The sequence below is a fragment of the Rhipicephalus microplus genome, chromosome 10 (genome assembly GCF_043290135.1).
Source record: "Rhipicephalus microplus isolate Deutch F79 chromosome 10, USDA_Rmic, whole genome shotgun sequence".
NCBI classification, from domain to species: Eukaryota; Metazoa; Arthropoda; class Arachnida; order Ixodida; family Ixodidae; genus Rhipicephalus; species Rhipicephalus microplus.
In genome coordinates, this window is record NC_134709.1 from 69,789,324 (window position 1) to 69,808,960 (window position 19,637).

Here is a 19,637-nt window from a genome sequence, read left to right on the forward strand (position 1 = left end):
GAGGCTGAGCTTAACTATTGAACAACGCCGCTATAACAAAACCTGATCTCGGCGGGTTAATTCACTAGGGGGTGCCCCGCCGCGGAGGTCTTGTGGCTAAAGTACTCGGCTGCTGACCCGCAGGTCGTGGTTTTGAATCCCGGCTGCGGCGGCTGCATTTCCGATGGAGGCGGAGATCTTCTAGGCCCGTATGCTCAAATTTGGGTGCACGTTAAAGAACCCCAGGTGGTCGAAATTTTCGTAACCCTCCACTACGGCGTCTCTCATAATCATATGGTGGTTTTGAGACGGTAAGCCCAGCATATAAATTAATCAATCCACTAGGGAGTTCTAAGCCACACGCAGGTAAGGCCTCGTGGCCTATGCCATAGTTCTTATTTTTCCCGTAGCATCTGTTCGTAAGAATTCTCGCAGAATTTCGGAAAAGGCTATGAGGCGCGACCTCATATGCTGTCTGATGTGGTCTGGCAATTTTAATTAGACGAAAACCTTACTTATATAATACACCATCGTAGGTACTGAAATGGAAGGTTTGGGGCGTTAAAAGCATTCAGAAAATTAGTGGCAAGTGTCTTAGGGTGTGGTGCGGTAATACAGGGGCGCTGGCAGAACACTGTATTAGGCATAACTGACTGTACTCCGGCACGTGCATTGATTCGTCACGGTGCGGTCGCTTTTTTAGCGGCCCGCTTTTTGAAAAAAAAAGGGGGGGGGGGCATTACTTCAACATAATCTGAAAGCAAAACATCGGGCGTGGCAATGGCATACAAATCTGGCGAAGCCAGACACGCCGGCAGCCTCCAACATCTTCTTTCTTGGAGGTAGTGCTATGGCTTACCGTTACCGCCATCACACAGAATTTTACCGGGAACCGAGGGAACAAAATTTGCTTCACTAGAGCCCCCCCTCCCCCCCCCCTAAGTGTTTCTTAAGTGTAAATGTGCTCGAGCTCCCTGTGTTGGAATTGTTAAAAACAGGAAACGAATGAAAAGCTCTATGATAGCCAGGCTAGCTAGCACGTCAAAAGCAAACTTGTATTTGCTAGAGTTTCAACGTCACGGCGAAGGCGCATCCTTCAGTCCGAAGGATGGCATGACGATATTCCTTGTTCGGAATGAGTGAGTTATGTGCGCCAAAAAATAGTTCATATCTGAATAGAGTGTTCCGTTTGGTGAGTGTCTTGGTTCATTGTTCTCGACAAACAAACAAGTAAGCAAACAAGTCCGCGTATTCACCTTCATTGCACGTCTGTCCCCTGAAGCCGGGTGAACATATACACTGCCCAGTGATGTCATGGCAGACGCCGCCATTCTGGCATTTCGGGCACACAAAATCGCAGTTGGGACCGTAGATGCCATCAGGGCAGCCTGCGAAAGAGTATATTCTTAAGCAAAATGACCCTCCTCCAGTCTTCAAAGTCATACCTTTCTGCTGTGTTTCAGTACCAAGTAACAAAAGAAAAAAGGAGCTAATTGTGTGATCTACGACAATCACATCAGCTTTAACCCAGTGTGCGCATCCAGAAAAACCTTAGAAATTAAACTTTGTCTCTTGCTGTATCTTTCCAGTACGTCCCTTCAGAGCTTTGTTCTTCATAGGCATAAGAAATTTATGTTGCACACAGTGCATTTCCGATCACCGACCAAGCCTGCGTAACGTTCTGCGTATTCTTTCCGAACTGCAGTGGATTCACTTTTATGGCACTAGCAAAAAAACGAAGTCATGTTTTTTGAAGAATAAAAGGTCAACTCACTATTGGAGAAGGCGGAAGTTGAGCATTTTCTCAAGTGTTTTGAGAACCTTATAAAAAAATAAATGCATATATAGAGGAACTCAAAGCCAAAGCTAACTATTATATAGCACACTATATTATATCAAAGCGCCGGTTTACTGGGTATGAGAGACATTTGACTGTCAAAATAAATGATGCTAGGCAATTGATTTCAACCCAATATTGGACTTTTTTCTTGTGAATAGCTGAGATTGCTGCCGTCAAGATCGATAACCACACGCGCTCGACTCAACAATCATCTTCGGGAGATGAATACGGGGAGATGAATACAATCGAATCAAACAGACTAGAGGCTAGCTTTGCCCCGACTGACCTTTAAAGACTTAGAGTCTATGTCTGCTTTTTTTTGTTAGATTTCTGAGCCGCCGCGAAACACAATGTTTCACTGACTTGGTCAGCGGTATCTTTTGCTAATCAACACATGTCTCGCTAGATGAATTTTTATTGTATAGCGATTTTGAAAACGATACCCAGGTATAATATATCTACATAAACACGCATTATATTCACTAATAGCATCATCATCATATAATTTATTACAGAACCACTCAGCTGGGCTCATTCTTGCGGCTCACCCTCGACAGACCACTTGACGTCTCTTAGCCAGCTTCCCTGACCAATAGCAAGGTATATAATTCAGGGCAACCATCTTGTAGAAGTGTTGTATTATGCTTTTTTATTTGCTAGAAGTCATGATGTTATTCGTTACCGGGCAAATAACCCAAGCATGTTGAATGGTGATTATAAATCTTAGCATATCCACGGAGTGATTGATGATGAGTGGGGCGAAGCGTCCATCTGTTCATCCATTCATGTACCCGTCCGTCTTTGCATGCGTCCATGCGTCCGACCACGTTCGAGAATGCAGACGATGCACGGGTTACACCGACGAGACGCGAGCCACGGAAACCGAGCGCAAGCGTCCTAAGACAACTGGGGAGCTTTCATGTGCGCGCGTCTCTATTTTTTAAGGTGGTGTCAGCCTTTTACCCACCACTTGCCACCACCCGCTAAAACACAATGTTGCCAGTCCCGGTTTCCATGGCAATCGTTTTATCAGTTTCCTAAGCCGTCACCGCATTCCTCGCGGGAAACGCCGGGCCCGTAAACCACCTACAGACGCTCGCGTTCGTGTCTTCGTTTGCTGACAGATGTTCGCTTTCCTGCCACTTCATCTCGGTAGCTGAAGAAGAGCATTTGGAGAGGTAGAAAGACGTGCCGACGAACGCGTCCCATGTAGACTCTTGTAGTCTTTCACAGTTGCAACACAACTAAATTTTGTGCGGCTTGCCATAGGAACCCGACAGTGGACCAAAGGGCGCGACGAAGCTTTTTTAATGCGGAGCATCTAATACTCGAGGCTTGTAGTGCGGCGCCGTCCGCAAGCTTCCTCCTCCTTCTTCCACAATCTGTGCATCCCTTCCTCCTTTACACACCGTGCGCGCTTCACTCCTCCACCATCTGTGCACCCTTCCTCCTCTACACACCGCGTGCGCTTCTCCTCTTCACGAACATTCGCTAGCTGTATAATGTAGCGCGCATGCGCCGTCACGCTTCGAGAACATCGGCAGCTGACGCGCGCGCATGCGCCGTCGCGCTTCGAGAACATCGGCAGCTGACGCGCGCGCATGCACCGTTGCGCTTCTCCCCCTTCTCGAACATTCGACAGCTGACAGTGCATGCGCCGTCGCGCTGTATATATACTCAAGGTCGGTGCTCGCTCGCTCAGTTGCCGCTCGTCGGTTGGTTTGTACGGCGCGTCGACGTCCAAGGTCGCGGTGAAATGAATTTCAACGAATCCACAAACACAATGATCGACGTCCCTTCGACCAGCGCCACCCTTTCGCATACGTGTGTACGTGTTCACTCATTTAACACCCCCTCCTACAACCACGTTAACCAATTCAGCCATCGACCCAAGTAAGTCGCAATTTAACACCTTATTTCACAACCACGTTAACCAATTTAGCCATCGACCCAAGTAAGTCGCACTTTAACACCCCGTTAACCAATTATATGCTCCGCGTCCTCCTCAGTGTTCCCCCTAGGGAAGCTGCGGGCAATTTTTTGGCCGCTTCAGCCAACGCCTCCTGTATTAAGATGCCTGCCGAATGGCTCCTGTTGATAGCGGAGTCGTGTTGCCTTCAGTTTTCAGCAAGCACAGCGCAGTGGCGCTCGCGACCGACACTATTAATACGGCGTTTTTTTTTTTACTTGAGGCCCCTAAGGGCGCGTCACTCGAGGGTTATTCGAGATTTGCAACTATACAGGATTATTTTGGAGTCTATGCAAAATGTCGAGTTGTTGCACTGTCCGCCACAGGTGAGGCTAAAGACTGAGAATAATCAAAAATAAAGAAGAGAAAGGGTGTTTGGCCACTGTTTTAGATGCGGAAGCATCTTATACTCGCGCCTTGTAGTGCGCCGTCCGCGCCGTCCGCACCGCTTCTCGAACATTCGACAGCTGACGCGCGCGCATGCGCCGTCGCCCACTCTTCCACCATCTGTGCATCCCTTCCTCCTCTACACACCGCGCGTGCTTCACTCCTCCACCATCTGTGCACCCTTCCTCCTCTACACACCGCGTTCGACATCTACAATTCTCCTGATTCTCCAGTGGACGCGCATGTGGCGTCGCGCTTCGAGAACATTCAACAGCTGACAGTGCATGCGCCGTTGAGCTGTATATATACTCAAGGTCGGCGCTCGCTCGCTCAGTTGCCGCTCGTCGGTTGGTTTGTACGGCGCGTCGACGTCCAAGGTCGCGGTGAAATGAATTCCAACGAATCCACAAACACAATGATCGACGTCCCTTCGACCAGCGCCGCCCTTTCGCATACATGTGTACGTGTTCACTCATTTAACACCCCCTCCTACAACCACGTTAACCAATTTAGCCATCGACCCAAGTAAGTCGCAATTTAACACCCCATTTCAGAACCACGTTAACCAATTTAGCCATCGACCCAAGTAAGTTGCACTTTAACACCCCGTTAACCAATTATATGCTCCGCATCCTCCTCAGTGTTCCCCCGAGGGAAGCTGCGGGCAATTTTTTGTTCTCAAGCGGCGGGCATCTAAATAGAGGAGCCGTTCCCTCAGCATTGTAGGTACCGATGGCCAGGGATACTAAGAAAATGAAACGCTCGCTGAACACAGTGACACTCTGAAGTGTCAGTTCCCTTTTTGACACGTTTTCAAAGAACGCTTCCTGGGCGCATGCATAAGCAACCGTGACCCCACTTCTCACAACTAAAAAAGAAAATGATATGCGCGTGCAAGCCCGCTTTTGCTGCGTCTACTCGCTAGGCTACGCATTGGAAGACTCAGTTTTGCTGCGCCTACTCGCTAGGATGTGTGTTCTGGCGCTGCCATCAGATATCGTAAACTACATTGCCGGGTGCCTATGGGGTATTCGCTCTTCCCTTCCATGACACGCGCAACCATACCGAAACTTTCTCAACAATTGCAAAAAGGATTGAACTGTACTAATATAGAATGCAACAGATTTATTGTTCATCTCCGTCCGTCTTTCTGTCTGTCTCTCTGTCCTGAACGGCGCAGTATATGTTTCAACTAAGCATGTCGGTTGTTGGCCCATAACTCGAATATTTCCTATGTGGTGCATCGTTATTTTTGCCGTCCCTTTGTTTTATACCCAGCCATACAGATGATTTGATATTGTGAACTCAGTTTTTTTAGTGCTTGTAGAGAAAATGGCTATGAACTCCGTATATGTGGTCGGCGCCGTGTGTTACTTTTCGCCTTATTTGTTTATTCTAGGCCCAATGAGAGGGCACAAGCGTCCAGTAAAGGAGGCAGGATGGTCTGACGAAATTAAGGCCGGATGCAGTTTGGAAGCTGTTGGGAATAAAATCTGACCCGGAAAAACTTGGTTTGTCCCTTCTTGCTCCATTTTGTTTTTCTTCTAGCCTAATATAAAGGCTTGTGGGGTAAGGGGGAGGGTTAGTGTAATATTATTGAGTGCCCTACTATTTTCGGGCAATGCTTACAGCTTGTAAAGTTTTTAAGTAGTCCATTTACATATTCGTTCGCTGGAACTAAACTTGCAGCAAGAAATTATATTACTGATAAAAAGCAACATTTAGGATATGAGAAACAGGCTAGCAGAATTTTGCAGTTTACAGATAACATCATCAGCTACCCGGCTGTTTGATCTGCCTTCCCTGTCATCATGTGTATCACCAAATGATACAGCACGGTCTCAAGCCTTGAATAGAGTGTCTTCAGGTGTCTGCAGCGGTAAGGTGAATTTGCTTCAAGAATGTCACGCAGACATTCAAATCCAATCACAGTGACATCGAGGTTCTCTCCCTCGCAAATATAGGCTTTCTAAATATCCTCACTCCACCAATGCGGTGGGTTTACAATTTAGGATAAATGAACTGTTTTATTCATATTTTATATAAACTCGAGTCACGAACATGTCTTTCCTGTTCTACAAAATGGTGGCTAACTTAAGAAAAGAACCCTTAAGCTTTGTGAACTTGCTATATAAAAAAAACACCTCCTTCTTGTTGAAACCCACGCTGCCTTTAGTGTAAATGAGCGACCACTGAGAACCAAGATGGTGGCCCGTCAAGCATTGCGGCTTTTTTAGCCAGTTTTAAGCAACCATGGTCGACGTTGTCATCACCCTAAAACACGGAGACGTGCTCACATGAAGGCTTTTTGAAAACAACTTGCCCGCCACTCTGCTTCTTCCATGCCCCACCAACGATCCGTCACGTACGGCAACTATCCAGAAGACTGAGAAAGTCACTCGTTCTCCTCGTAGCCAGGCACAGCCCACGCAGCAGCCAATCGAAGAGTAGCTGTACAGCGCCATCTAGAATATCCTCACTCGACTGCAGTTTGTATGTACTTATATGAGACAGCGCCATCTATTATACTGTTCTGTAGATACTGCTTTCTGTTCTTTCTAGTCTCTTCTATTGGTTACTTCTGATGCATGACAGTGTTAGACTAAAACGAACTTCGCCCCTAAAACATGACACCCTGAATTACACCCCAGAGTCTACTATTTCTAATCGCAACAGTTCACCCTGCCATCTATGAATTAGAGGCCTCAAAACTACCTGAATGTGGCCTTATCGAAAATGAGGGGATAATTAACTGAAGAAAGCCTCGTGAAACTGCACTCTTGTACTCAATGAGCATTGCAGACAGTGCAGTCAAGACCTTCTTTCCGTACGGACAAAAATAAGCTAAGCAAAACCACTTGCTAAATGTGTTTATTCAAAATGAAAATCTGCCTTACAAATATTCTACTTGGTTCTTTGAGATATCTTACTATTATAAGTGGTTATTTAGGGACCTTTTCAGCAGGTGCACGAGTAACAGTTTTTTAAATGATGTAAAACTGCTCTTGTTCGTGGTGATACGTGTATTTTATAATTTACCATGAGCCCACGTAACGTTCATGCCCTGTTCAATATTCTTCATATTACAATGCTTTTCTGCCTTATCAAACTCTAAAAAGTAACGTTGCACGTTCTAACAGCCTTCTGATCAGCATCAAGTAAAATGTTCGCGAGTCATTAAGATGGTATCAAATAAGCCGTGATTTTTCAGAGAGACTTTTGTTGTGATGTGTATTGTCAACGCGAAGCTCAACACTTCTATAAATCCTTGTGGACGTCTCTCTTTATCGTCCACTTTTTAAGATAAAGATGGAGAGGTCAGTTTACGGAATATGGTCAAATGAAGTAGGATAAGTTGAAGACAGAGTGGAAGCAAAAGATTTGCGACGTTGACCTTCCAACTGCACACAGTTCCCCATTGCCCGAACAACAATTGGCCAAGTGCCACTCTGGAGGCTTAATAGAGCCAGATCCTGCTTTCGAGTTGTTTGACCTGGGGACGGCTGCTCTGTAATACTATAGATATGACGGTGTATGTTGGACAAAGGACTCGATATCCCGCACTCGCAAACGGGCTTACGCAGCTTTGCTGTGAGGTAGCTCAGGCATAACAGTCATGTGAAACCGCTGGAAGTGCATCGATGTGGTTCAAGTTTCTTCAGAAAAAAAGAAGTTCAAGGCTCAATGCTTACTCACAGAACAAGATCGAATGGCTGCGCTCATAAAAGAAAACGACACTGCGGTGTCCACAGAAGAGTGTTAATGTGTAGTTGCACTTAGTTGCGTCTGAGCCTTTCTGCGCGCGCTGCCAATTTAGCATAAGTGGTAACTGACTCGCCGAGCTTTCAGTTCTAGTCTTATTGTTGCTTGACATATTCATGCAATGAACCTTTCAATGAGCCCTGCTAGAAAACCGGCGTTATACTGATCTGCATACTTACTGCGCACGATAACTCTGAAGATGCCTCGATTCTTTCCGGGGGCCTTTGTGTTCTCTCCATTAGCGACGTACACCCCGTTGTAGTCCAAGCGGGCTCTGCTCGGTGCAGTCCACACTGTGGACAAGTCGCCGGTACTTGTAAGTTGCTCTACGGCCTTTCCCTCAGCGTCAACCTTTACCCAAGAAGACACTCGACCAACTCTGTCTTCGCCGGGCACCTTCATGACTTCAAGGGTCAACCTCTCGCCGAGGCTTACTGTCACAGTGTAGTTCATAGGCAGAAAGTGTGGTCCCTCTGAGAAGGAAAAAGAAATACTGATATTGTAAGAAATATATGTGGCTATGTATTCATCATTCTGAGTGTCGCATTGGAAAAATATCCGTTATCACGATGAAGCTGGTCCGAGGAGAGGTACTGAGGTTAGGTATCAATCAATCAATTGATCAATCAACGAATCACTTTTATTGCTATTCACACTTGAAAAAGAGGGGACACGAATAAAAGCTACTACAGCTTGACGGAAGTCTTGCCCCTTTTACAAATGACAGCAACACATTGCAGAGAAAAAACAAGCGCAACACATTAAAAACAATGTACTACGCGATAACAATACAGTTTCAATGAAAAAAAACAGAAAGTTTGTATGCATCAATATATATTTATATATGCACACAATAAGAAATATGTGCCTATGAATGGACATACGTATTTGACGAATTTACAATTTCGTACCCGATACACCAGTATATATAAAGAGGTCTACGCACGTATATGTACTCTTTGTTAACATGTTCAACACAATTTAAGCACGGGGGTAAGAAAAAAAAGAAAAAGAAATATATTATGCACAACGTTAGTAATCTCTGGGACACGATCGACAAAATAGTCTTTTTTCTTAATTAGAAATGCACAGAGGATGAGAATCGGCCTTTGTAAGTTTATTAAGTGTGATTGACACAATATGTTTTGATGACTGTTCGTCATATTTGTTTCGAGGTGTAGGGACATGTCATTTTTCCTTATGCCTAGTATGACGAATACTGTGGTTTACATTCAAATCAGCCAGCAAAAGTGTAATAGAATTTTCGGACTTGCAGTATGACTGCAGGTCAAAATTAGGCGACAATTGAAGAAAGACAAAGTATAATAAACTTAGCTTATATATATAAATAACAGGGAAGAGGAGCAAACACTATCAGTCGGTGACATCTAGTGGATCTCTCTGTACTGCGCCTCCCATGGAAACACTGCTCGTTCTCAAGATCCGTGACTTTAACCGTTCATCGAGCCACCGGCCCAACACTACGCCAGCATTGAATAAACGCCTTTACAAGCACTGTAATATCCATGTGTTTCGTGTTGTCAACGAATTTACCCTCGCGCTGCCAATTGCTAGATTCCTGGATAGCTCATTTGTTAGAATGACCGCCCCGAAAAGCAAAGGTCGTAAGCTGGGGTCCCGGACCAGGAGGAATTTTCCAGCAACTAGGAACCTTTTTTACTGAGAAATTCATACGGATTTCCTTGTGACTGTGCTACAGACGGGTAGTTGTATATTTTCTCATTCTTAAACGCCCTCACAATTGGTGGAGAATGCTGTGCCTTCAAAGCAACACGTATTTCCCCTTCGATGCCCCTGAATTACAATCCCGTACATTACTATTTGCCACGCTTCAAAACGCCGCCCAGCAAACTCCTCCTTCCGCGGCGAACGCCGGTCCTGGTTTCGTTCGCCTACGCGATCTACATATCCTAACTGGCACGAACGACACCAATGTACAGGACAGGCTCGCGATTCATGAATCGGACGAGGAAGTACTAGTGGTTATTTGAAGAAATGACGATGATTTCTGGATAGCAATAGAAAGCACGGCGAAGCGCCAGGTGATGGGGCAATGTCCAATAAAGAAAATAGGAGAAGTAAACAATTAAGGAGAGACAGTTGGGGTCACCTGCAACCATAGGAAAGGCTACAGTGAACTAGAATATGATCTAGTGGTGCGAACGGGAGGCCGCGGCTGATGTCTCGTCGCACCGTTACTAGACCTAGTAACGCTGGTCTTGGCGGTCCAAAACGACACTGACGGCCGGTAGGATTTCTCGTGATGCCACTGCGCCTTTTCATGTCATGTGTGCAATGTGAGCGCACGCCGACGGTGTCTTCTCAGGATAGAGCTGGCAGCGCGGGAGTCAGTCAGTGCGTGTGCGTGAGTATTTGTGTGAGTTTGGCGCGTTGAGACACCGCTCCCAAAAGAAACTTCGTCAATGCTTGGAAGGTCTACCGCATATGTCAACGGGCTGACGAACCTGGTTCCGTTGTGCGCTGTGGTGGCACACAACGCACTCGACGCCGGCATGTGGCGGTGCGTTCGCATCGGCGTTGCAGTCCCAGCAGCATTACTGCGCTTCGACGAGAGAAAACGAATGTTGCATCGTTCTTTGTGTGCCTTCGGGCTCTTCGCAGTTGTGATGTGTGCTTCTTGCGGTTGTGCTTGAGTTCACTGGTGAGTTACCAGATTGCGGGTAGCTGTGGTGCCAAGAAAATGTTCTGTCCACTTTTCTGTGCAAACCATGCACCTGGGCCGCGTGTGTGCGTATTTGTATTTCCGATTGACCGAGGCGCGCGGAAGGCATAGATACGGGCTATCCTAAGGTATAGTGTCAGCCCATCAAAACATGAAAGTAAATGTGCGGCTTTTTTTTTCGTTTCGTGTATTGTGTTACATCTAGTACTGCATTATTCCGTGTCATGTTTATCCCATGCGCGCCTTTCGAAGTACTTGTTAAGGCCAATACCATAAATGGGAAGCGTAATGCTTTTTAAAACTTGCAATACATACATTCAAGCACTTCAGAGCGTGCAAGCACAGACACTACGTGTTTGTCTCGGCCTACCACGAACTACGTCAACCACTGGAACAGTTATATTGGCTCGGGATCATCCGGTTACGACTTACCTCAGAACCGACGTGCTGAGAACACATATTCGGCACATTTCACGGTGGTATCGAGCCATTTGACATTTCTGCTAGGATAACGATCACAGGCGTCGTTCTCTAAGGTCGTCAGCTCCCACCGCGCTTTGCTACTATCCGGTTTCATACCCTTGGCGCGTTCACCGTCCGCCTTGTGGAGCCTATGACAACCCGACGTCCGCTTTTCCGTCCCAGGAATAAGAAAAAGAAAAGTACTTTCTGCCTTGGCTTTGAAGCAAGCGACTATGGACTGTTTACAACACTTTCTACGCTGACAGAATCCATGTATACACGGATGTGTATACATGGATTCACGGTGGAGCTAGTCTGGGTATCTATTACCCAGACTAGCTCCACCGGCGCCACCGTCATTCCATCGCCACACATAAACAACACTTACAACAAACTTTGTCACGTCAGCACATCGAATGGTTCGGAAATTGTTGCCTTGTGAGGTGCCATCGATTATATTAAGCAACAACCGACTAATCTATGGGCAGTATTCTGTGGCTCCAAGGCGGCTCTACAATGTATTTCGTCAGCACTTAGTCGCAGGTCATACGAACAACTGGTATCGGAGATCAGAGAAATGCTGTACTATGCGACCGAGCAAGGACACAACGTTGTGTTCCAGTGGATACCAAGTCATTGTGAAATCTCCGCCAATGGCCTCACCGATGAAGCATCTAGAAATGCACACATACAAGCAAACCCTGTGTCCGTACCTTTATCTAGGATTGACTCGGCTAGATCAAATCAAAAATAAAATAAAATCAAGTTTTATCATTTCATAATAAGATGTACGAAAAAAGAATGTACAGAAGGAGGTCCCGTAGTGTACACTGAAATGGGAGCTGCTATGAAATGTAAACACAAGTATTTGGTTAGCAACAACAGTGCGAATCTAAGAGAATACAAGGTTTAAAAAATTGAATACAGATACATATAAATGACGATGCTTTTATCAACTAAATAAAGTGGGAAATATAAATAATAAAATATTTTTAATACTTAAAAATAAATAGCATGAAAAAAAAACGAGAGACTGAAAAGAGAATGGCATGGTGAGAAGGAACTGGGTAGACAGAAGAGTGAGTGTCGCATACCAAAAATTTTTCAAGTCATGACCAAATTTATGTAGTCTTTGAATTTTTATTAGAAATGACACTGTGTTCTATACTGATATGGCCACAAAGTGAACTGTCTGTTTACCATAATTAGTTTGTGCTTTAGGGCCGAATGAAGTTATTATGCTGCGTAAACCGAGTTGGGTTAGTATTTAGTAAAGATGATGAATGAATTGATGATAATGATATTTGTTTATTAGTTACTTTGAAAAGAAAAGTGGCGAGATTGAATTTTATAAGGCTGGCAAAGTCGCGAATTTCATTTTCTTGTAGCAACTGTTTAGCATTGTGGGTGGGTGAACTAAACGTGATTAATCGAATTGCCTGGTTCTGAATGATTTGTAGTGGTTGCAGATGAGTGGCGTACATGTTACTCAACGAGGTTGTGCAGTATTTGATGTGTGAATGCACAAACGCGAAATAAAGTGAGAGCAAGACCGGGCGTGAAAAAAAATGGACGTGCTCTCATAAGGATGCGTATTCCGTGAGATAACTTTTTTTGAAGTTGTGTGACATGGTTTTGAACATTTAAATGATGGTCAATATTCACCCCTAAGTAAACACATTTTTCACTTGCCTGTTATGCGTGGTTAATAATGAATATAGACGGAATGCACAGTGGCGATTTATTTTGCGATGAAAACAAAAGTAATTTAGTTTTAGAGGGATTAATAGTAAGTCTATTAGTCTTACACCAACCAACAGGTTATTGAGATCACTGTTAAGCTCATTTTCTACTACTGATATATTTTCATTAAGTTAATAATTGTAGTGTAATCAGCATATATTATGCACTTCGAGAAGGTAAGACAATTAGGCAGGTCATTATTATAAAATAAAAATAGCAAGGGGCCCAAAATTGACCCCTGTGGTACACCTATATTAGTAATTTTAGGTTTAGAATAAGCATTGCATATACTAACGACTTGATACCTGTCTCGCAAGTAGGCCCCTAGCAGCAGTAGAGGAGGACCAGTTATGCCAATGGAGTCTAGTTTAATTTTAAGAATGTCATGATCGATAGTATCGAATGCCCGCGTAAACTCGACGAATAAAGAGCCTGCATATTAACCGTCATCTATGACTTTATTTAGTTGGTCAGTAAGACATGTAAGTGCTAATTCAGTAGAATAACCTGATATAAATCCAAATTGGTCTGTTGAAAGTATATCAAATTTGTTCATATATTTTAACAATCTTTCCTCAAATATTTTTTATTCTACCTCGTTTGAGTTCTCAAGGAAAAATTCACGTTTTAAATATGAGGTTGATGATGTGAGACATGACAAATTATATCGGTTTACAGATTAATTTAATGTCCTGGATGAATGTTATCTAGCCCAGCGCTGGTTATTTTATAAATTCTGAATTACTGATGCAACCTCGTCAGGAGTAGTTGGAAACATATACAATGATTGTGAAATGCATTGAGGGGCGTGTAAAGATTGCTGTGCAGGTGAATTGACATCAGAAAATAAAAAACACCAAAACATTTGCAATCGTAAGTGGCGTATGATAAGTATTACTATTATGGGATATTTGTGATATGTTATCGGTTGCTTGTTTTCTATTAAAAAATGAATTCCTTATCTCCCGTTTTTTCTTTACATCAGGACAACATTTAAGTATCTTTTTTTTATTTTTTTATTCATACTGTCAGCCGAAGGGCAAAGACAGGAGTTGGGGTTACATATCTGGCACGTACAAAGAACATATGTGTAAACAAGTTTCACACTGTACGCTCAAGACGCACACTATATGGAAATAACAAAAACAAAAACGCAAAACTATATGAGAATACATCCCGCATAGGTCACGGATAAAAGAAACATGTTAGAATACATCTAGTACACGTCACCAAAAAGAGAAAAAAGATTTGAAGTAATATAGCACATATTGAACATATTGATATAGTACATTGAACATATTCAACCGACAAGGAACAAGCAATTTGGTTACAAATATTCTGACAAAGTCTTTTCGAACCTTTGTAAATTGCAATGTTCTAGTATGCATTGAGGTAATTGATTCCAGTCATCGATGCTCCGAATCAAAAAAGAATACTTGAATAAATATGTTCTGTAGCTAAGTGGTTGATATGTTTCGAGTGTTTTGTTCTGGATGTGGTAAATGGCTGTAGTGCAATGTGTTCCTTTAGTTGAACTTTGTAGTCTCTATTGAATCTGAAAAAAGGATATAAGTCAATTATGTTGCATTTCTCGTTTCACCGTCATTAAACCGGCTTTGTCTCTAAGCTCACTAATAGACTGAGTTCTGGAATAGGAGTTAAAGATGAACCGTAAGGCTTTGTTTTGTATACACTCACATTTCAGTGCATTTGTTTTAGTGTATGGTTGCCACAGATGACCTGCGAAGGTCAGTACTGAAAGAATAGTAATTTTATACGCCATTGTTTTAGCTTCCGGGGTGGCATCGTGAAGTTTTCGTCGTAACGACCAAAGTTTACGCATGGCTTTATTGTAAACACTGTCAACATGCATAGACCAGTTCAAGTCATGTGTGAGATCAACACCTAGATAGTTAACATTCTTTACTTCAGTTATAATTGTGTCTTTAATGCTATAAGAAAAGGATAACGGGTCTTTTTTACGTGTCATGCGCATGAAGACAGTTTTTGATGCATTCAGTTCCATTTGACATTCGTCGCACCAAAGACTAATTTTTTGTAAATGGTTATCAAGCTCCAGCTGATTATCAGTGGAGCTTATCTTCGCATACACAATGGTGTCATCTGCATAATGTTTTATAACTATTTGCTGAGAAAAAACGGCACCCATGTCACTGATGTAAATAGAGAAAAGTAAAGGGCCTATTACGGACCCTTGCGGCACGCTTGATCTGACTGGTTTATTGGTGCTGGAGACATTATTTATTACAACAAATTGTTGTCTATTTGACAAGTATGCCTCTATCTATTTTAATAGCTGACTGTCACCAGTCAAACAAGACAACTTTTTAAGCAACTTCCTGTGAGATATTTTATCAAATGCTTTTCGGAAATCAATAAATATGATGTCTACTTGACTTTTTCCATCTAAACACTGACCAATTTCAGGCGTAACCTCAGTAAGAATTCACATTGTGGAATACCCTTTGCGAAACCCGTGCTTATTACTACCTAAAACGCCATTCTTTCTACAAACTTCATTAGGTGAGTAGTCCAAATGTGCTCCAGTGTTTAACAACAAGTACTTGCCAAGGAAATTAGTCGAAAATTCGTGACGTCATATTTGGAACCCTGTTTATGAATCAGTATTACCTTGACACGCCTCCAATCTACCGGAACGTCACTGGATTGAAGTGAATTTGTGAATATGTCGAACAGATAAAATGAACACCACTCGGCATAACGCCTTAAAAAGGCGTTGGGAATTTGATCAGGTCCAGGGCCTTGTATTATCTTTTCCTTGTAATATCTGGCTTCAGCTTCTTTAAGTCGACCAGACAGTGAGTTGGAAAATCTCTTGTAGCGCACACGTAAGTTTATATTGAAAGGCTGTCTTTTTTTTAAAAAGATTTTCACGTGGGCGCACCGCTTTAAGGAGATTTTCGGTGACCCAAGGGTTTCGCGGAGATGCCAGTCTCTTTTCGCACTTGCGCGTTTAGGAGCACGATTGATAATGTGATAACAACTTTGTCAGAAATTGTGAGTAAGCGAACTGCGGATAATTAGTAATAAGACCAAAAGACCAGTCAGCATTGGAAACAGATTCTATGAATAACTTTTTGTCAAAAACGAGTTTCGTGTAGCAATTAGAATATGAATAGTGGGCAGATGTAGTGAGCAGAAAGACGGGGAAGTGGTTCGTAATGTCTGTTTCAAGATCTCCTACCTCAGATGGATACAGAAGATTCGACAATGCATGTTCGATAATGTGCTGGAACTACCGGGAACAGAGCTAGTAGGGACGGTAATAAGACATTCGTAACCAAAACTACGAAAATAAGATGAATAACTAACAGAGTACACAGATGAATCCAATAAGTTTATGTTTATATCACCCACAATTATAACATTTTTATTCTCTGTAGATAGCTTTGTCATCAATCAGATACCTAAGTAAGCTGGCGCAGGACATGACACTCCAAAAGTGGCAGTCATCACAGTTCTCACATCATCGACTATATTCTCTCAATCCATCTCTATGACTGCGGCTACCCTCTGGTCTGTTTAGGGAGGAAGGTAAAGTGTTGTGCCGTCTGCGTCTGGGCGTAGCCTTCACCAATGCCAACTCATTTAAGATAGGGATGGCCGACAACGCGAAGTGCAACGACTGTGCCGTCGATGAGATTATTGAACACATATTATGTTACTGCCCGGCATACACAAACGAGAGGCCTCACGTGCGCAGTGTTTTAAATCAACTGGGCAGAAGTGATTTCACTGTCGAGAAAGTATTGGTACCACGGCACTGCCCATCGCATTTCCGAAAGGCATGAAAAGCACTGTTGCATTTTCTCAAAGACGCCGGCCTGTTTCATCGTTTGTTATAAGTGAAACTGTTACGCCTCGGCCCAGTCAGTGACCTTTTATCTCCTCCTCTATATGTTCCTTCCCCTTATTCTCAAAAAGCTTTTCAAAAAGTGTTCTTGCGGAGCGCGTACCACGCTCTTATGGACCACGGGCCGCGGAAGGCAGCGAAGCCGATGAGCGCGTCTTGCAGGCCAGATTATCGCAGTTCTAGTTCTAACAGGCTGCTCTACTGCACGTGTGCCGGTGAAATCTGCTGCATTCTTTCGGCAGTACCGGGGTAGAGTATGTACTTTGTGACATCTAGCACCAACAAACATGTAGCTCGCGACACGTCGAAGCGGAGAACACATTCTCATTGCTTTGCTTCGGTTTGCCCAATCGGTAACCGGGGCGCTCCGAAGGCGTCGCTGTTTGCAGCTCCCAGGGATGATGATTTCCGCAGAAAGTGGGAGCGCAACTTCCGGAGGGTTGACAAGCCTCTGACCAAAACCTCAGCGGTGTGCGAACATCATTTCAAGCTAAGATACATCCTGCGCGAATATGTGCGCGTGCTAAACGGCAGTGAAGTGCGCATTCCCCGGGGAATGCCGTCATTGGTTCCTGATGTCGTGCCAACGCTTTTGCCTGGTTGTCCACGCAGTAGCTAACCTCGTAATTTCACGTTTGCACGAACCAGAAAGCAAACGCGCGTTAGATGTAACCACACCCGCAGCTCTGCAGGAGTCTGCGACGGCTCGACAACGCAGCCGAAGCTGGCATGATGATGATGATGATGATGATGATGATGATGATGATGATATTTGTTGTCGTCCCCTTTGTATTGGGTGGGCACCGAACCGGAACGATAAAATAAATGAATTATCACAAAAACTGCTCATCACTAAGATACAACAGGTCCATGAACATTAGAACTGTTCACTGTCCCCCTGACCACCACAAAAAAGCCTTGCTTTTGTTATTGATGTTGCAGCCAGGGGGTGCACCTTGGTGTCTCAGCTGCACCTTCGATCCGGTGGGTCGCAGCCATCCACGAAGCCGAGCACCCCAGGTAGTGTGGCCGCATCTGGTTGATGAGGTGACCGACGTTTGCACTGGCGAACAATGTGTTCAATGGTTTCTTCGTCCTTCTCACATGCCCTGCACTGCACAGTACTGTTAGCCAGCGATGGGTCAAAGTGACTTCGATACATTTTACTTCGGAGCGCTCCAGCACAGGCCTCAAACAGCAGGGCGCTCCCGACACTGTTGTTATATAGACGCTCGGCTGAGATGTTTGGCTCAGACTTGTGCATTCTGTAGAGGGCCACACTTGGTTTTTTTCGCCATAGCTACCTGCCACATCCACGTTTCTGCTTCCTGTACTCGTGTTCATACCGCACTATTGTCACTGTCCTCCCGCACGGGGTCTGTAACAAGGGAAAACCATCTACACAGCTTGTAAAGACGCCTGCTCCATTGTGTACTGGTGCCTTTTATGGTAGCATACCTAAATAGACGCCGGGCCCACCTTTGATTGTTCATGAGGCGAAGACGGCTTTCATTGGCAGCCTTGCTCCTGGACTCCTGTGCCTCATAACTGGACCATCCGAGGTCACGCTGGACCGACTCAACAGCTACGCGTCCGTGACACGCCAGCCCCAACCACCCAAGCTCACGTTGACCTCTCTCCAACCACTGGCGGTGGACAGGCAGATGACGGCGTTAGCGATCGTAAGCACTGGCACATGTACTGCTTTCTACAGTTCGTACACCAGAACAAATCGGTTACCCCCCCCCCCCCCCCAAACTCCGCCATCGCAACACGTTGGCAGCTCTCACAGACACTTGACGAACATGCTTTTCCTGTTTGTCAGAGAGATCTGCAGATGTGCAAACATTTACATCGAGGTACCAGTATTCATCTAACACCAGAATGCTTCTGCGATCGGGAATCTGCACCTCGATAACAATCTCAACGTCCGAAAACTGCCATATGGTCAATTTTTCGGCGTTGAAGTGCAGGCCCAGCAGCTTCAGGTGATTGGCTGCCAGATTCACTAGACTTCGAAGATCACTGCTGCACTCTGCCAAAAGGACAGCATCATCTGCGAACGCCAATTCGGGCAGTGTTCATGTCTCCGACACCCATAAATCATGAGTTGGTACGCGAAGCCAACTCCTGATTCCACGGGTGCTTCCTCGAGCCCCGCCACATAGAGCGTGTGCAGCAGCGGAGATGAACGGCAGCCCTACCTGAGTCCTGTTAGTCACCTTCACAGGCTGTGCTCTCGTGTTGTGAAACATGCCACCACCAAGCTATGCGCATAGAGCTTCCGGAAGAAGCCTGTCCAGATGCTCACCATTTGTCGCTTTTCTAACTGGCGGAACAACTCTGCATGCGGCACACTATCGTAAGCCTTGGCTACATCCAGAAAGCATCCAGGCAGGCCTCTGGTTTCTCTCCGTGTCACCTCGATGGTGTGAGTGAGCACGAAAAGGTTGTCCTCCGATCGCCGGTTTTGTCGGAAGCCATTTTGAAGTTCAGAGAGTATGCCATTTTCCTCCGCGCAGCCACTCATCCAGACTTTCAAAATCCGAGCGACGAGTCTAAAGAGGAAGCTCGTCACCGTGATTGGTCTATATTCACCCAGCAGTCGAGCGTCATTTCCTCTCGTTCACACCAGGCTTACTCGGCCGCATTTTCAGTCGGATTGAATTGAGCCATTCTTCAGAGCGGTAGTGAAGATTTCCACGAGATGTTCAAGAGCAGACTTCCCCAGGCATTTCACAAGGCCCGTCGGTATACCATTCATTCCGGTAGCAGTACTTGCACTGATACGCGGGAGAGCACGCTCAATAGCGATCCTTGTCATTTTCCAACGGGCTTGCTCACTTGGTTGGTGAGGCTCGTGGGTGAGGTCACAGTTTACAGCAGCGATCGGTTC

At 44.8% G+C, this 19,637-nt stretch overlaps 1 protein-coding gene across 2 annotated transcripts in view; it reads right to left on the reverse strand.

Moving 5' to 3' along the window:
* Positions 1-19,637, reverse strand: part of LOC119181311 (receptor-type tyrosine-protein phosphatase T-like) — a 174,545-nt gene that overhangs the window by 94,830 nt on the left and 60,078 nt on the right. For both annotated transcript variants that reach the window (XM_075875795.1, XM_037432519.2), the window contains 2 exons: positions 8,117-8,410; positions 1,236-1,367 (listed from right to left, as the gene is read on the reverse strand). In XM_075875795.1, coding sequence (XP_075731910.1) covers positions 1,236-1,367; positions 8,117-8,410 — 426 coding nt within the window. The remainder of the gene's footprint in view (positions 1-1,235; positions 1,368-8,116; positions 8,411-19,637) is intronic.